The 15,926-nt window shown below is 44.0% G+C and overlaps 1 protein-coding gene across 1 annotated transcript in view; it reads left to right on the top strand.

The window, feature by feature from the left end:
• Positions 1-11,855, top strand: part of ush1ga (Usher syndrome 1Ga (autosomal recessive)) — a 30,749-nt gene extending 18,894 nt beyond the window's left edge. Inside the window, exons 2-4 of the mRNA XM_064959002.1 lie at positions 6,173-6,629; positions 9,020-9,892; positions 11,687-11,855. Coding sequence (XP_064815074.1) covers positions 6,173-6,629; positions 9,020-9,853 — 1,291 coding nt within the window. The 3' untranslated portion in view covers positions 9,854-9,892; positions 11,687-11,855. The remainder of the gene's footprint in view (positions 1-6,172; positions 6,630-9,019; positions 9,893-11,686) is intronic.
• The last annotated feature ends 4,071 nt before the right edge of the window (positions 11,856-15,926 follow it).

The following is a 15,926-nucleotide window of genomic DNA, read 5'->3' as shown; positions in this document are numbered from 1 at the left end:
GTGGTGAAGTAGACATACTTGGCATTCATATCACAAAATATATAAATGAGCTCACTACAATGAATTTCAATAGAAAACTTGTAAAAATAGACAAGATCCTGCAACCATGGAGGTATATACCTGTCTATTTATGGACAAATTGCCCTGATTAACTCCCTAGTTGTATCTCAGTTTACTCACTTATTGGCGCGGTCTACTCCTGATGATTAGTTTCTCAAATCATATGAGCAAGAAATAATTTGTTGCAAAAGGGTTTTCTAATGATCAATTAGCCTTTTAAAATGAAAACTTGGATTAGCTAACACAACGTGCCATTGGAACACAGGAGTGATGGTTGCTGATAATGGGCCTCTGTATGCCTATGTAGATATTCTATTAAAAATCAGCCATTTCCAGCTACGATAGTCATTTACAACATTAACAATGTCTACACTGTATTTCTGATCAATTTGATGTTATTTTAAGGGACAAAAAAAAAAGCGTTTTTCTTTCAAAAACAAGGACATTCCTAAGTGACCAAAACTTTTGAACGGTAGTGTGACATACATTACATAGCTCGAATAAAAAAAAAAAAATCTTGGTTGACCAAACAATCAACCATCGACTAATTGGGGTCAGCCCTACTTGCCTTGCACCACTTATTAGATATATTAGCTTGATAGCAAACGTCCTCGCCATGTGATTTCTCATAGTAATAAGCAGCAGCAATCTAGAGGATCAGATGGAAAACATGCCAGGAAAAGTGATTGGCTGAAATGAAGTAAGTGGATGGAGAAATACAGTTGTCAAACAGTTGTCACTTTTTTGCTCTATTTATTTATTTACATTTAACGTAAATTGAGTTTGAGTGTTCAGATCATTTTTATATTTGCATATGTAACTTAGACCCTACTTCACATCATCTGAGGTTGTTGTGCCTCCATCGGTTGAGACAGCATGTAAAGGTTTAAAAATGTATATTTCTTGAAAATAATGTTTTTTATAAAGTATCAAATAGTTTGACAACCCTGTTTGTAAGATTTTAAAAGATAATCTCAACCGTTGATCTTTTCCAGTGATGAAGACATGTCTCATGGTATGGGGGGGTATGCAACATGAGTCAACATTGAGCACCTTTATCTCGTCAATGTCAAAAAGAGTCACTTTCTGATCACTTCTATAATGGGCAAATATGTATGGAAGGTTTCGTTCAAATCAAAAGGGGTGTTGTCAAGAAAGTGATTGGATTGACTCTGTTGTAACAGGACCTCTTTCACCCCTCTGCCCGGTTGACACTAATACAGATGATCTTCCCCCTGCTTGACTATGGGGATGTCATCTACAGTTCAACATGCAAGGGATCCCCAGAGAAGCAAGATGGGCTTCATCATTCCACCATTTTGTTGAGGGAAAATGCACACAAAGTAACACAATGGCGGGTCCACTTAGACAGTGTGGTGATAAAGTAACCGATAACAACCCTAGTTCTAGGAATTCCCACGGTATTCAGATTATAAAACATGTACTACACTGTGTACTGTACCCATCTCACTGATTATGATAAACAGCACGCATTCACATTTCCATCAATCGGCCTGTCAACATATCCTCCAGCAATAGAACAGTGTTGAATAATACCTGACCTCTACTGTACAAGTAGAATACACTCTACCTAACCCTACCTGACCTCCTAATGGGCTACCAAGTGGCGCAGTGGTCTAAGGCATTGCATCTCAGTGCTAGAGGAGTCACTACAGACCCTGGTTTGATCCCGGGCTGTATCACAACCGGCCATGATCAGGAGTCCCATAAGACGGAGCTTGGCCGGGGTAGGCCGTCATTATAAAATAAGAATTTGTTCTTAACTGATTTGCCTTGTTAAATTAAGGTTCAATAATAAATAAAACCCTACCAGATCCTAACCAATATAAAGTATATTTGTTTCATTGTTCTCTATTATTCTGTGTACATCTGTGACCCCTCAGTTCCTAGAAGATTTAGACTGACCTCAGTTCCTTGAAGATTTAGACTGTGACCTCAGTCCCCGTCCTTCTGTGTTGTCACATGCCCCCGTCCTTCTGTGTTGTCACATGCCCTTCTGTGTTGTCCTGTGTTGTCACATGTCCTGTGTTGTCACATGTCCTGTGTTGTCACATGTCCTGTGTTGTCACATGTCCTTCTATTTTGTCACATGTCCCTGTCCTTCTGTGTTGTCACATGTCCCTGTCCTTCTGTGTTGTCACATGTTTTGTTGTGATTTGATTTATTGCACCACACATCCTAGTCATCACTGGCCAGGCCGTCATTGTAAATAAGAATTGGTTTGTAGTCCTTTACAAGCAGCTTTGAACTCTGATAAGGGCCTATATCGTAAGGCAGTGGCTGTATACATGTGCACTTCACATTTCCATATCATTAAAAACTCATGTAATAAACAGTGTCAGCATTTATGAACACTGTTGTGCAGTTACAAGATGACATGGTGTTATACCCTGGGTTTGTTCTGAACAGAATGAGACAATGTTTGTTGTATTGGGACAAAGATTTGCCGTGGACCACGCATTTGAATGCACTCATGACTCCATTCTATGTGCAAAATAATTACAATCTGCTGCTCTGAATTGCCTTGTGAAAGCCTTAACACTAATGTCATGTTATACTGGAGCTCTCATGTTGGCTATAGAACATACAAAAACACCTTATAGTTGAAGACTCTCCTTTGAGTCATAGAAATGCATTGAAATTACTTAGGAACTGTTCACACTTAGAGGTGTGTGGCCCCTTGGAGACACCAGTTAGTCCTCTCACTCAAACCCTTGTCATTCTATTCTCTTATGTTGCACCTACCCCAGATTTTACAATAATCTTATCATGTTACTGACTGTATCCAGAGTATTTTCTGGTTTAGTTAAACAAATGCAGTAAAAAGTGCTGTAAATGTAAAACGAAAAATCACATTAAATCAACAGTGGATTCAGTCTTGTGTCAGGTGAACTGTTGTCCCATAATCTCCAAACTGTTCCCTTTTAATTGCTACCATGATTATGCATATGCTTTCCATACTTCCTCTGAGGTGTGCCATTTCACTTAGCCCAATGCCCACTAGTGTAAGGGGTTTTAACTGACTCACCTGGATAAATAAAATATATACACATTTAAAAACAAACCATGGATTAAAGTTGGTCTCCCGGCCCATAGACTACTTTCAGGGTCAGGAACCATCTAACATCAAGTTGTAAAATCATGAACTTCCCCTTTAAGATCAGCAATAAGGTTAGTGTACCACCATCCGGAACCATTCCAAATCTGACAGCTGTTTATACACTGCCTTTAAATAGAGGAACTTCCTGTTAATATTTAAACCTCTGAAAGGATAAATTGAAGTACAAGCTGGCGGTAAACAGGACTTCACCTTTGATGTAATTCCTGTCAACAATTCCCTTTTCCTGGGAATAGAACTGAAATACGAATCACGTTGTGATATGTTAATGTTTTATGGAACACATTAGAACTCAAATCTGCCCCAAACAAATATTAGTGACGTTAAGTCAACTGTACTGTCCCTAAACAAATATTAGTGACATTAAGTCATCTGTATTGTCCCTACATTGGGAAAACTCCGCTCCAATGCTGCACGACTGAAGGAATTGAGAATGACATCACCAGGTATGCACACCCTGGTAGTACGCTCCTGAGTCAGGGGCAGCCTGACTGGCCCGGGCCTCCCGTGAAACAAGACACTGGTTAGTGTAGTGGTGTTGACAAGCCGGTGGTTGTGTTACAGACTGACTGTAGTGTAGAGGTGTACAGTGGGGCAAAAAAGTATTTAGTCAGCCACCAATTGTGCAAGTTCTCCCACTTAAAAAGATGAGGCCTGTAATTTTCAGCATAGGTACACTTCAACTATGACAGACAAAATAAGAAAAAAAAAATCCAGAAAATCACATTGTAGGATTTTTAATGAATTTATTTGTATATTATGGTGGAAAATAAGTATTTGGTCAATAACAAAAGTTTCTCAATACTTTGTTATATACCCTTCGTTGGCAATGACAGAGGTCAAACGTTTTCTGTAAGTCTTCACAAGGTTTTCACACACTGTTGCTGGTATTTTGGCCCATTCCTCCATGCAGATCTCCTCTAGAGCAGTGATGTTTTGGGGCTGTTGCTGGGAACACGGACTTTCAACTCCCTCCAAAGATTTTCTATGGGGTTGAGATCTGGAGACTGGCTAGGCCACTCCAGGACCTTGAAATGGTTCTTACAAAGCCACTCCTTCATTGCCCGGGCGATGTGTTTGGGATCATTGTCATGCTGAAAGACCCAGCCACATTTCATGTTCAATGCCCTTGCTGATGAAGGAGGTTTTCACTCAAAATCTCACGATACATGGCCCATTCATCCTTTCCTTTACACGGATCAGTCGTCCTGGTCCCTTGGCAGAAAAACAGCCCCAAAGCATGATGTTTCCACCCCCATGCTTCACAGTAGGTATGGTGTTCTTTGGATGCAACTCAGCATTCTTTGTCTTCCAAATATGACGAGTTGAGTTTTTACCAAAAAGTTATATTTTGGTTTCATCTGACCATATGACATTCTCCCAATCTTCTTCTGGATCATCCAAATGCTCTCTAGCAAACTTCAGATGGGCCTGGACACGTCTGGCACTGCAGGATTTGAGTTCCTGGCGGCGTAGTGTGTTACTGATGGTAGGCTTTGTTACTTTGGTCCCAGCTCTCTGCAGGTCCCCCCGTGTGGTTCTGGGATTTTTGCTCACCGTTCTTGTGATCATTTTGACCCCATGGGGGGGATCTTGCGTGGAGCCCCAGAGCGAGGGAGATTATCAGTGGTCTTGTATGTCTTCTATTTCCTAATAATTGCTCCCACAGTTGATTTCTTCAAACCAAGCTGCTTACCTATTGCAGATTCAGTCTTCCCAGCCTGGTGCAGGTCTACAATTTTGTTTCTGGTGTCCTTTAACAGCTCTTTGGTCTTGGCCATAGTGGAGTTTGGAGTGTGACCGTTTGAGGTTGTGGACAGGTGTCTTTTATACTGATAACAAGTTCAAACAGGTGCCATTAATACAGGTAACGAGTGTAGGACAGAGAAGCCTCTTAAAGAAGAAGTTACAGGTCTGTGAGAGCTAGAAATCTTGCTTGTTTGTAGGTGACCAAATACTTATTTTCCACCATAATTTGCAAATAAATTCATAAAAAAATCCTACAATGTGATTTTCTGAAAAAAATTCTAATTTTTTCTGTCATAGTTGAAGTGTACCTATGATGAAAATTACAGGCCTGTCATCTTTTTAAGTGGGAGAACTTGCACAATTGGTGGCTGACAATACTTTTTTGCCCCACTGTAGGTCCTAGTGGAGGATGAGTTGCCCATGGGGTCATGGTAGGCTGATGGTAGGGGAAGGGAAAGCATGGAGAAGCCAGAGAAGTCCTCTAAACGTAATGACAACAGGTCCAAACAGTGGTATTGTTCATCTCATAACTTGTGTATCTGTTTGGTGTCATTAAGAATTAGTGTACTGTGGTGCTGGTGCTGTGGCTGCAGAGATGTATCAGTGCTAAAGGGTACTGTAAGGTTAAACATGATTTATGAAGACTCCAACAGCACATGGATGAGATCTCAGTGCTGAAATCATGATTTAAAAAATCATGGGCTTTCTCACAAGGTACCTGCTATGTTTAGGAGTATCTGAGTGGGTTATCCTTCTCCTGGTTCATATTACTCACAGATAGCACTTACTGAATGCCTTTGGAACAGAACAGCATGACTTGTAACAGCATCATCACCTCTGTCTTGGCACGGGTCTTCGTTTCACACTGTGAAGAGTTGGGGATGATCTTGACATCGTTGCAAAATTGATGTTTCAAGTACAGGTAAGAGTGGGAAAAAAAGTATCTTGTTTACTAAGAGCACGTATTTGTGGTGCATTAGATTTAGCTTGATATTGTCACATTTGGGACTACTCCATTGGTTCTGGGGGGGTTAAATCCAGCACAGTTAAAGTATTTGAAATACTTTTACATAGTCCTGGTCGTCCCAGGTCTGTGTACAACATCCATATTAGAATGCAGACTGTCTAATATGGAGGCCATGTGTGTGTGCTATATGCCCGTTGCTTCTTTCAGCCTCTGGATCAACATTCTAGCTGATGTCTGTACTTCCTCTTGTTCTGCAGAGGCAACCCTGATAAGTGTGACATATGGGGGAACACACCTCTCCACCTGGCGGCCGCCAACGGCCACCACAACTGCCTGTCCTTCCTGGTGTCCTTCGGTGCCAACATGTGGTGCCTGGACAACGACTACCACACGCCCCTGGACATGGCCGCCACCAAAAGCCACATGGACTGTGTCCGCTACCTGGACTCCATCGCCGCCAAGCAGTCGGCCCTCAACCCCAAGCTGGTGGGGAAGCTGAAGGAGCGGGCTTTCCGCGAGGCCGAGAGGAGGATAAAGGAGTGTGTCAAGCTGCAGCGGAAGCACCACAAGCGTATGGAGCGCAAGTTCCACAAAGAGGCGGCGTCGGAGCAGTCCATGTCAGACGCCATGAGCTTCTCCAGCTACACAGGCAGCTCAGTGAGCCGCAAGCTGCACCACCTAAACACCACCACTGTCAGTGTGCCATACTCTCAGGTCAGTACAAGCTGCACCACCTAAACACCACTGCTGTCAGTGTGCCATACTCTCAGGTCAGTACAAGCTACACCACCATCAGTGTGCCATACTCAGGTCAATACAAGCTGCACCACTGTCAGTGTGCCATACTCTCAGGTCAGTACAAGCTGCACCACCTAACCACCACCACCACTGTCAGTGTGCCATACTCTCAGGTCAGTACAAGCTGCACCACCTAAACACCACTGTCAGTGTGCCATACTCTCAGGTCATTACAAGCTGCACCACCTAAACACCACCACTGTCAGTGTGCCATACTCTCAGGTCAGTACAAGCTGCCACCACCGTCAGTGTGCCATACTCTCAGGTCAGTACAAGCTGCACCACCTAAACACCACCGCTGTCAGTGTGCCATACTCTGGTCAGTACAAGCTGCACCACCGTCAGTGTGCCATACCCTCAGGTCAGTACAAGCTGCACCACCGTCAGTGTGCCATACTCTCAGGTCAGTACAAGCTACACCACCGTCAGTGTGCCATACTCTCAGGTCAGTACAAGCTGCACCACCACCACCGTCAGTGTGCCATACTCTCAGGTCAGTACAAGCTGCACCACCGTCAGTGTGCCATACTCTCAGGTCAATAAAAGCTGCACCACCGTCAGTGTGCCATACTCTCAGGTCATTACAAGCTGCACCACCATCAGTGTGCCATACTCTCAGGTCATACAAGCTACACCACCAGCTGCACCAGTGTGCCATACTCTCAGGTCACTACAAGCTGCACCACCGTCAGTGTGCCATACCCTCAGGTCAGTACAAGCTGCACCAGTACAAGCTGCACCACCATCAGTCAGTGTGCCATAACCAGGTCCACCATCAGTGTGCCATACTCTCAGGTCAATAAAAGCTGCACCACCGTCAGTGTGCCATACTCTCAGGTCAATACAAGCTGCACCACCACCATCAGTGTGCCATACTCTCAGGTCAATAAAAGCTACACCACCATCAGTGTGCCATACTCTCAGGTCAATAAAAGCTGCACCACCGTCAGTGTGCCATACTCTCAATAAAAGGTCAGTGTGCCATACTCTCAGGTCAATAAAAGCTGCACCACCGTCAGTGTGCCATACTCTCAGGTCAATAAAAGCTGCACCACCGTCAGTGTGCCATACTCTCAGGTCAATAAAAGCTGCACCACTGTCAGTGTGCCATACTCTCAGGTCAATACAAGCTGCACCACTGTCAGTGTGCCATACCCTCAGGTCAATAAAAGCTGCACCACCGTCAGTGTGCCATACTCTCAGGTCAATAAAAGCTGCACCACCACTGTCAGTGTGCCATACTCTCAGGTCAATAAAAGCTGCACCACCACTGTCAGTGTGCCATACTCTCAGGTCAATACAAGCTGCACCACCTAAACACCACCACTGTCAGTGTGTGTCACACCCTGATCTATTTCACCTGTCTTGTGCTTGTCTCCACTCCCCTCCAGGTGTCTCCCAAATCAGAGTCAGGCAGGATCAGGACAGGCAGAAAAGTCAGAACTGGGAAGGCTAAGGAAAAAACTAGAACACAGGAACACTCTGTTAGGACTTAACTGGACAAGACAAACAGAAAACTCAGGTATAAATACACAGGGGATAATTGGGAAAATGGGAGACACCTGGAGGGGGGTGGAGACAAGTATAAGACAGGTGAAACAGATCAGGGTGTGACAGTGTGCCGTACTCTTAGGTCAGTACAATACAGCTTCATCCAGCCATTTTTATTTAAAGGGACATTCCACTCCAAAACCAATGTTTGTCAGATAAAAATAGTCCAATGTCAAGAGGAGTGCACATTCCACGCCATTGTTTGTGTAGCTCCAGCTATATGATGCCTCAAGCTGAATGAATAATGGGAAAGATGAACACATCTGGAAATAATATGATGCTTCTCTTTTCCCTTCATTTAGGATTGTAGCACGAAGCTGCATCTATAAAATGAATGACCTGGGATATGGACTTATCTCAAGTTTGACAAATGTTTAATGTTGGAGTTTAATGTCCCTTTAATTTTCAACATGGCGTACATAATTATAGACTGCAAATAACTGTCATTGTATCCTCTCCTTTCTCCACTGATGGGAAATGTTGCTGTTCCAACTGTTGCATGTGAAACGATACAGCAGCAGACATAACAGAGAGGGAGTTTCACATGCACAACAGTTGGAACAGCAACATTTCCCATCAGTGGAGAAAGGAGAGGATACAATGACAGTTATTTGCAGTCTATAATTATGTACGCCATGTTGAAAGTTAAAGGGACATTACACTCCCAACATTAAACATTTGTCATCTGTTAAATTTGAGATGTGTGCTCCTCTATAATTAGTGGTTGAAGCCTGTGTTGCTCTTTGTCCCTGCAGGCTACTCTTCACGCCACAACCCGAGGCAAGACCAAGATCCAGAAGAGGTTGGAGAAGAGGAAGCAAGGGGACGGGACCTTCAAGATCTACGAGGACGGCAGGAAGAGCGTGCGCTCCCTCTCGGGCCTTCAGCTGGGCAACGATGTCATGTTCCTTAAACAGGGAACCTATGTCGGCCCTCGGGACCGCGCAGGGCGCCGTGGCAACCTCCGAGACATATTCCACGGAGATGCCAACAACGACGCCATCTCTCGTGCCATCAGCGAGCCGGACTTGTCTTACCGGCCCGATATGGAATACTCTGAGGTCAGCACCGACTCGGGCCACGACTCTCTCTTCAACCGGCCCGGTCTGGGAACCATGGTGTTCCGACGCAACTATATCAGCGGCGGCCTGTTCGGCATCGGCGGGCGTGACGAGGGGAGCCTCAGCGGAGGAACCGAACGGGCCGGCAGCACCACCGTGCGGCTGCGCAGCCGGCTGCGGCGTTCGCCCAGCCTGGACGATGGGGGGGACAGCATCGGCAGTGCCAGCAGCCTCCGGGAAAGGAACCGCCAGGAGCTTCCCTGGGACGAGCTGGAGCTGGGGCTGGATGATGACTGCGAGGCTGTGACCAGCCCGTTGGAGGTGTTCTTGGCTGCACAGACCATGGGCGAGTTCCTCACCGTCTTCAGGCGGGAGAAGATCGACCTGGAGGCGCTGCTGCTGTGCTCGGACCAGGACCTCAAGAGCATCCACATCCCCCTGGGGCCCAGGAAGAAAATCCTAGATGCCTGCAAGAGACGTCTGGAGACCCTTGAGGACCCTGACTACATCGAGGACACCCTGCTGTGAATGGTGAATGACACTTTTGGATCTGAAGATGCTGTGTAGGTACTGTATACCTCTACTACTGTGACGTTCACCTACAGAGTAAACCTACATTACAGAGTAAACCTACACTACAGAGTAAACCTACACTACAGAGTAAACCTACATTACAGAGTAAACCTACACTACAGAGTAAACCTACATTACACTACAGAGTAAACCTACATTACAGAGTAAACCTACATTACAGAGTAAACCTAACCTACAGAGTAAACCTAACCTACAGAGTAAACCTACATTACAGAGTAAACCTACATTACAGAGTAAACCTACACTACAGAGTAAACCTACACTACAGACAGAGTAAACTACAGAGTAAACCCTACAGAGTAAAACCTACAGAGTAAACCTACAGAGTAAACCTACACTACAGAGTAAACCTACACTACAGAGTAAATCTACACTACAGAGTAAACCTACACTACAGAGTAAACCTACACTACAGAGTAAACCTACACTACAGAGTAAACCTAATCTACAGAGTAAACCTAAACTACAGAGTAAACCTAAACTACAGAGTAAACCTACACTACAGAGTAAACCTACACTACAGAGTAAACCTAATCTACAGAGTAAACCTAATCTACAGAGTAAACCTAATCTACAGAGTAAACCTAATCTACAGAGTAAACCTACACTACAGAGTAAACCTAACTACAGAGTAAACCTACACTACAGAGTAAACCTAACCTACAGAGTAAACCTACACTACAGAGTAAACCTAAACTACAGAGTAAACCTACACTACAGAGTAAACCTAACCTACAGAGTAAACCTAATCTACAGAGTAAACCTAAACTACAGAGTAAACCTAAACTACAGAGTAAACCTAAACTACAGAGTAAACCTACACTACAGAGTAAACCTACACTACAGAGTAAACCTAACCTACAGAGTAAACCTAACCTACAGAGTAAACCTAACGTACAGAGTAAACCTAACCTACAGAGTAAACCTAACCTCCAGATTACATCTGAGTGTGTAGTGTGGGGATTTTTCAGTGGGACATGTTAGTATTGTCGCTGCTCTCCTCTACACATAGTTATGAAAGTAGGCATCTAGTGTTTTCTTTGGTTGATGATAATAGTAACAATCCGGCATAGAATTCATTCTTGTCTCTCTTCAACTGTGTCGTTGCCATTCTTCTGGAGACCACTAGGTGGACACACTGTATAGGTCCAGCAGAATGCTCTTCCTACCTTAAAGGTAGGTCAGTGGCGCATTGTTGTTCAGTGTTGTCAGGGCTAATGTCTCAAAGGGGTTTGTTGTAGTATATGCAACATTCAGAGACTTTACAGCTACAACATAAATAGCGGTTTGTATTCAGGGACACGCTTGTCTGACTCTGCGATTATGTAAGGACATTCAGAGAAATGTTGTCATTTCATTCCCTGGGTCACCCTGTGACTTGTTAGGCAGAAAGGAGGACATTGTTAAGATAAACATCTCAGTGTACAAAAGAAGACAAGTAAAATACAGAAACCTGAGCTTTCTATGGACTTTGTAAATGAAGGAGAAGAGCTGAAGAAATCTGAAAGGTATTTTGGATCGTTCCAGCTTCATCAGAGTGAGTTCTAGAAGTCCACTGCACTGTTGACCAATTTTAATGATCTAAAGACACTGTTGACCGTTTTAATTAACTAAATGACACTGTTGACGGTTTTAATGCACTAAAAGATACTGTTGACCCTTTTAATTAGCTGAACCACACTGTTGACTGTTTTTAATGCACTAAAAGATACTGTTGACCGTTTTAATGAACTAAACAACACTGTTGGCTGTTTTAATTAACTACAGAGGACCTTGCTGCTTCCATGAAGGACAGAGAGCTATGGCATGCCATCTTTTGGAGCATTGCGTCACCATACGCAGTCAGCCAAAGACTGCCTGGATCTGTATCCACAGAACACAGTGTTGATGTGCAGCAGTGTTCTTGTATGTCATGTGGCACAGTGTACAGAGAGAAGAACAACTGTGTTCCTGGTGTCAGTACATGGGGTGTGGTACTACCATCCCCTGAGACTGTGTTCCCCCAGTGGGGCATGTTAGATACCACTACCATCCCCTGAGACTGTGTTCTGGTGTGTACTAGACCCCATCCCCTGAGACTGTGTTCCTGGTGTCATACATGGGGCATGTTAGATACCGTACTACCATCCCCTGAGACTGTGTTCCTGGTGTCAGTACATGGGGCATGTTAGATACCGTACTACCATCCCCTGAGACTGTGTTCCTGGTGTCAGTACATGGGGCATGTTAGACACCGTACTACCATCCCCTGAGACTGTGTTCCTGGTGTCAGTACATGGGGCATGTTAGACACCGTACTACCATCCCCTGAGACTGTGTTCCTGGTGTCAGTACATGGGGCATGGGTACTACCATCCCCTGAGACTGTGTTCCTGGTGTTACATGGGGCATGTTAGATACCGTACTACCATCCCCTGAGACTGTGTTCCTGGTGTCAGTACATGGGCATGTTACTACCATCCCCTGAGACTGTGTTCCTGGTGTCAGTACATGGGGCATGTTAGATACCGTACTACCATCCCCTAGGCCTGTGCTCCTAGTGCCAGTGCATTTGTTAAGGACAGTATTTTTACATACATGAGCATACTGTCATTTGTTTGTATTTGTTTATTAATCCATTAGACAGAGGCCGGGATTCAATACAAGATGTGTTATAATGCTGTGCACCATAACAGGTTTTTAAAGGTAATTTACTCTTTAGCCTGAATATGCAGCATTTACAAAGAATGCGATCTCCGTGAACTTCTGGGAAAAGGCCTTTTAAAAAGCACATTGTCGGCTGTATAGTGAGAGCTATAACGCGCCTTGAGTAGAATCCCAGCCAAGGTGTCAAATCCATAGTTTTGGATAGATACTTCCATTGTTGATGGAGATAATGTATCACATTTGTAGGGTGGTTACGAGTCATAGTCAGGCTGCCTCCAATTCGCTACAATATTACCATTATTTGTGCATTACCAGTTCTCTGCTATTAAGGCATTTTGTTGTACCTGTTGATTGGTTTGGCTCGGGTCATTCATCTTGCTATGCATTGTTCCATTTTGTACCAGTACATTTGTTTACACACAGTATGCCAGGTCAATCACTTCCAGTTTGGTTCACTGATAAAGGAGGCCAATTTCTTTCTTTCATTGAAAGTTGACGCGACGTGAGAATGTTCAACTAAACACTTATTGAGTGGATTATTTAATGTTTCGATAGGTAAACCTCACACACAGTTAAATCCATTGTCATAGTTATTTTTCTGATGAATTGCTGATACAGTATATAGATGACCAGCATATAGGTCTACCCCCATGAGGTTTTGAATTACAATGTTGTCATGTCATGTTGATCACATAATTAACCATGTTACACTACACTATGGAAGTTTACTTACTAATTGTTACACGTCAAATTTCGGCTAGAAGGTTGGCTGTATGGTTACACATGTTTGCTTGGTATGATGCTAAAGTAACTGTCCAGTGAAAATCTCACTTTTAAAAGTTCCTATTCTGTTAACTCATACCCAAGTAATGTTGTTGACTCATCCTATACTATTATTTGTGGCCAAAGCATAAATATGAGAAAAAAAACACTTAAAGAACTCCACCTCAAACAGACCGTTTATAAAATGCTTGCTATTTCCTCATAGAGGATGATGTCATCCTCCTAAGGAGGATGAGCTGGCCAATCAGCGGTCTACTAGCATTCCTATTTTTAATGATTGGTATATGGCCACACCGTTGTGTTGTTGGGGTACGGCCGCACCATTCCAACACAGAAAAGCTGCTGTTTAACATGTTTAATTAAAACATTTGGGAAGGAAAAGTATATTCACTCATTATATTGTAATTCATTATAGGTCCTATTTCATAGAAACATGGAACACTGGATATGACTTTAATCCATTTCATGAAACTACACAAGTCTTGATATTTAGGCAGGTAATATGTTCTGCTTTTTCTCATGGTTATGGGGACATGTGCCTCTTTCTGTACGATGATGTCATTTCTGGAAACTATTTCTGTCCATTTAGATTAAAGGACCCGTTTTGTCTGAAGAGCACCCATAGAGGCTAAAAGTTCTCTATTGCCTCTAACCAACATTGTAGTCTTCAGTCTGCGCTGTATGTCTATGGAATGTTCTGTATGTCTATGGAATGTTCTGTATGTCTATGGAATGTTCTGTATGTCTATGGAATGTTCTGTATGTCTCTGTTCTGATCATGTGACGAAGTCTTCCCAATAATATTGTATGTGTCATTGGTTTTGGTGGTTGATTTTATCAGATGCACATGAAACCTAAACAATGGCCACATTGAATGCCTCATTTTTTAAAAGATCAAACAGTGTTTTTAAATAAACTAATATACTAATATGTCCTTCTCTGCATTGTGTATGTGAAGCTGCAACAGACAGGACTCTGACTGAGGCAGGCCGCTCCAGGGTCTAGGATCAGCTTCCCCTACTACAATCATAACCTTAACCATTAGTGGGGGAGCAACTAGGAGCAACTTCACTCTGCACCCGACCGACCTGGGAGTAATTCTCATTCACTTCCTCACCCTGCACCCGACCGACCTGGGAGTAATTCTCCTTAACTTCCTCACCCTGCACCCGACCGACCTGGGAGTAATTCTCCTTCACTTCCTCACCCTGCACCCGACCGACCTGGGAGTAATTCTCCTTCACTTCAAACAGAGTAATTGGAGTAATTCTCATTAACTTCCTCACCCTGCACCCGACCGACCTGGGAGTAATTCTCATTAACTTCCTCACCCTGCACCCGACCGACCTGGGAGTAATTCTCCTTCACTGCACCCGACCGACCTGGGAGTAATTCTCATTCACTTCCTCACCCTGCACCCGACCGACCTGGGAGTAATTCTCATTAACTTCCTCACCCTGCACCCGACCGACCTGGGAGTAATTCTCCTTAACTTCCTCACCCTGCACCCGACCGACCTGGGAGTAATTCTCCTTAACTTCCTCACCCTGCACCCGACCGACCTGGGAGTAATTCTCCTTAACTTCCTCACCCTGCACCCGACCGACCTGGGAGTAATTCTCCTTCACTTCCTCACCCTGCACCCGACCGACCTGGGAGTAATTCTCCTTCACTTCCTCACCCTGCACCCGACCGACCTGGGAGTAATTCTCCTTAACTTCCTCACCCTGCACCCGACCGACCTGGGAGTAATTCTCATTACCTTCCTCACCCTGCACCCGACCGACCTGGGAGTAATTCTCATTCACTTCCTCACCCTGCACCCGACCGACCTGGGAATTCTCACCTTACACTTCCTCACCCTGCACCCGACCGACCTGGGAGTAATTCTCATTAACTTCCTCACCCTGCACCCGACCGACCTGGGAGTAATTCTCATTAACTTCCTCACCCTGCACCCGACCGACCTGGGAGTAATTCTCATTACCTTCCTCACCCTGCACCCGACCGACCTGGGAGTAATTCTCCTTAACTTCCTCAATCTGCATCCCGATTCTCTGTCCTTTCCCCTGAAGTGTGTAACTGTGCACTCCTCATGCATGTACATGCATTTTCACAAAGTGAATGATGCCAACCTTCAGTTTTAAATCCATGAAGGGAAATAAACTAGAGCACACTTCCAAAAAAATGAAAATTGGGATGTAGGAAGAGGGATAGGGGAAACAATGGAGTCAGAGGTTATGGGTCATTTAAGTAAACTGATACTCAGAGGCCCAAGATCGTTCCCACTGATTATTATCTGCACAGTAGGTAAGGACTGTTTTGTCAATCAAGGATATTATTGAGTCAGTTTCCAGGTATGCATTAAATTACAACTAAGTGGATCACAACATGAGCTTGGATTTTTGGTCATTGTACCTGACTTCACAGACATTCCCATTCAATGTTCTGTCATTTTTTTCTATGCCAGATTTACTCTCATTGTTTACAACAGCTCTATATCCAGACAATCTAATTCCTGTTTACATTTCCTGTTTATATTGAATCTAGCCTAGTCTGGACCTAAACTGAATTGTTC

Source organism: Oncorhynchus masou, unplaced genomic scaffold, assembly GCF_036934945.1.
Source record: "Oncorhynchus masou masou isolate Uvic2021 unplaced genomic scaffold, UVic_Omas_1.1 unplaced_scaffold_1433, whole genome shotgun sequence".
Taxonomy (NCBI): Eukaryota; Metazoa; Chordata; class Actinopteri; order Salmoniformes; family Salmonidae; genus Oncorhynchus; species Oncorhynchus masou.
The sequence above is the reverse complement of the archived record's forward strand: the minus strand, read 5'-3'. Positions and strand labels throughout refer to the sequence as shown.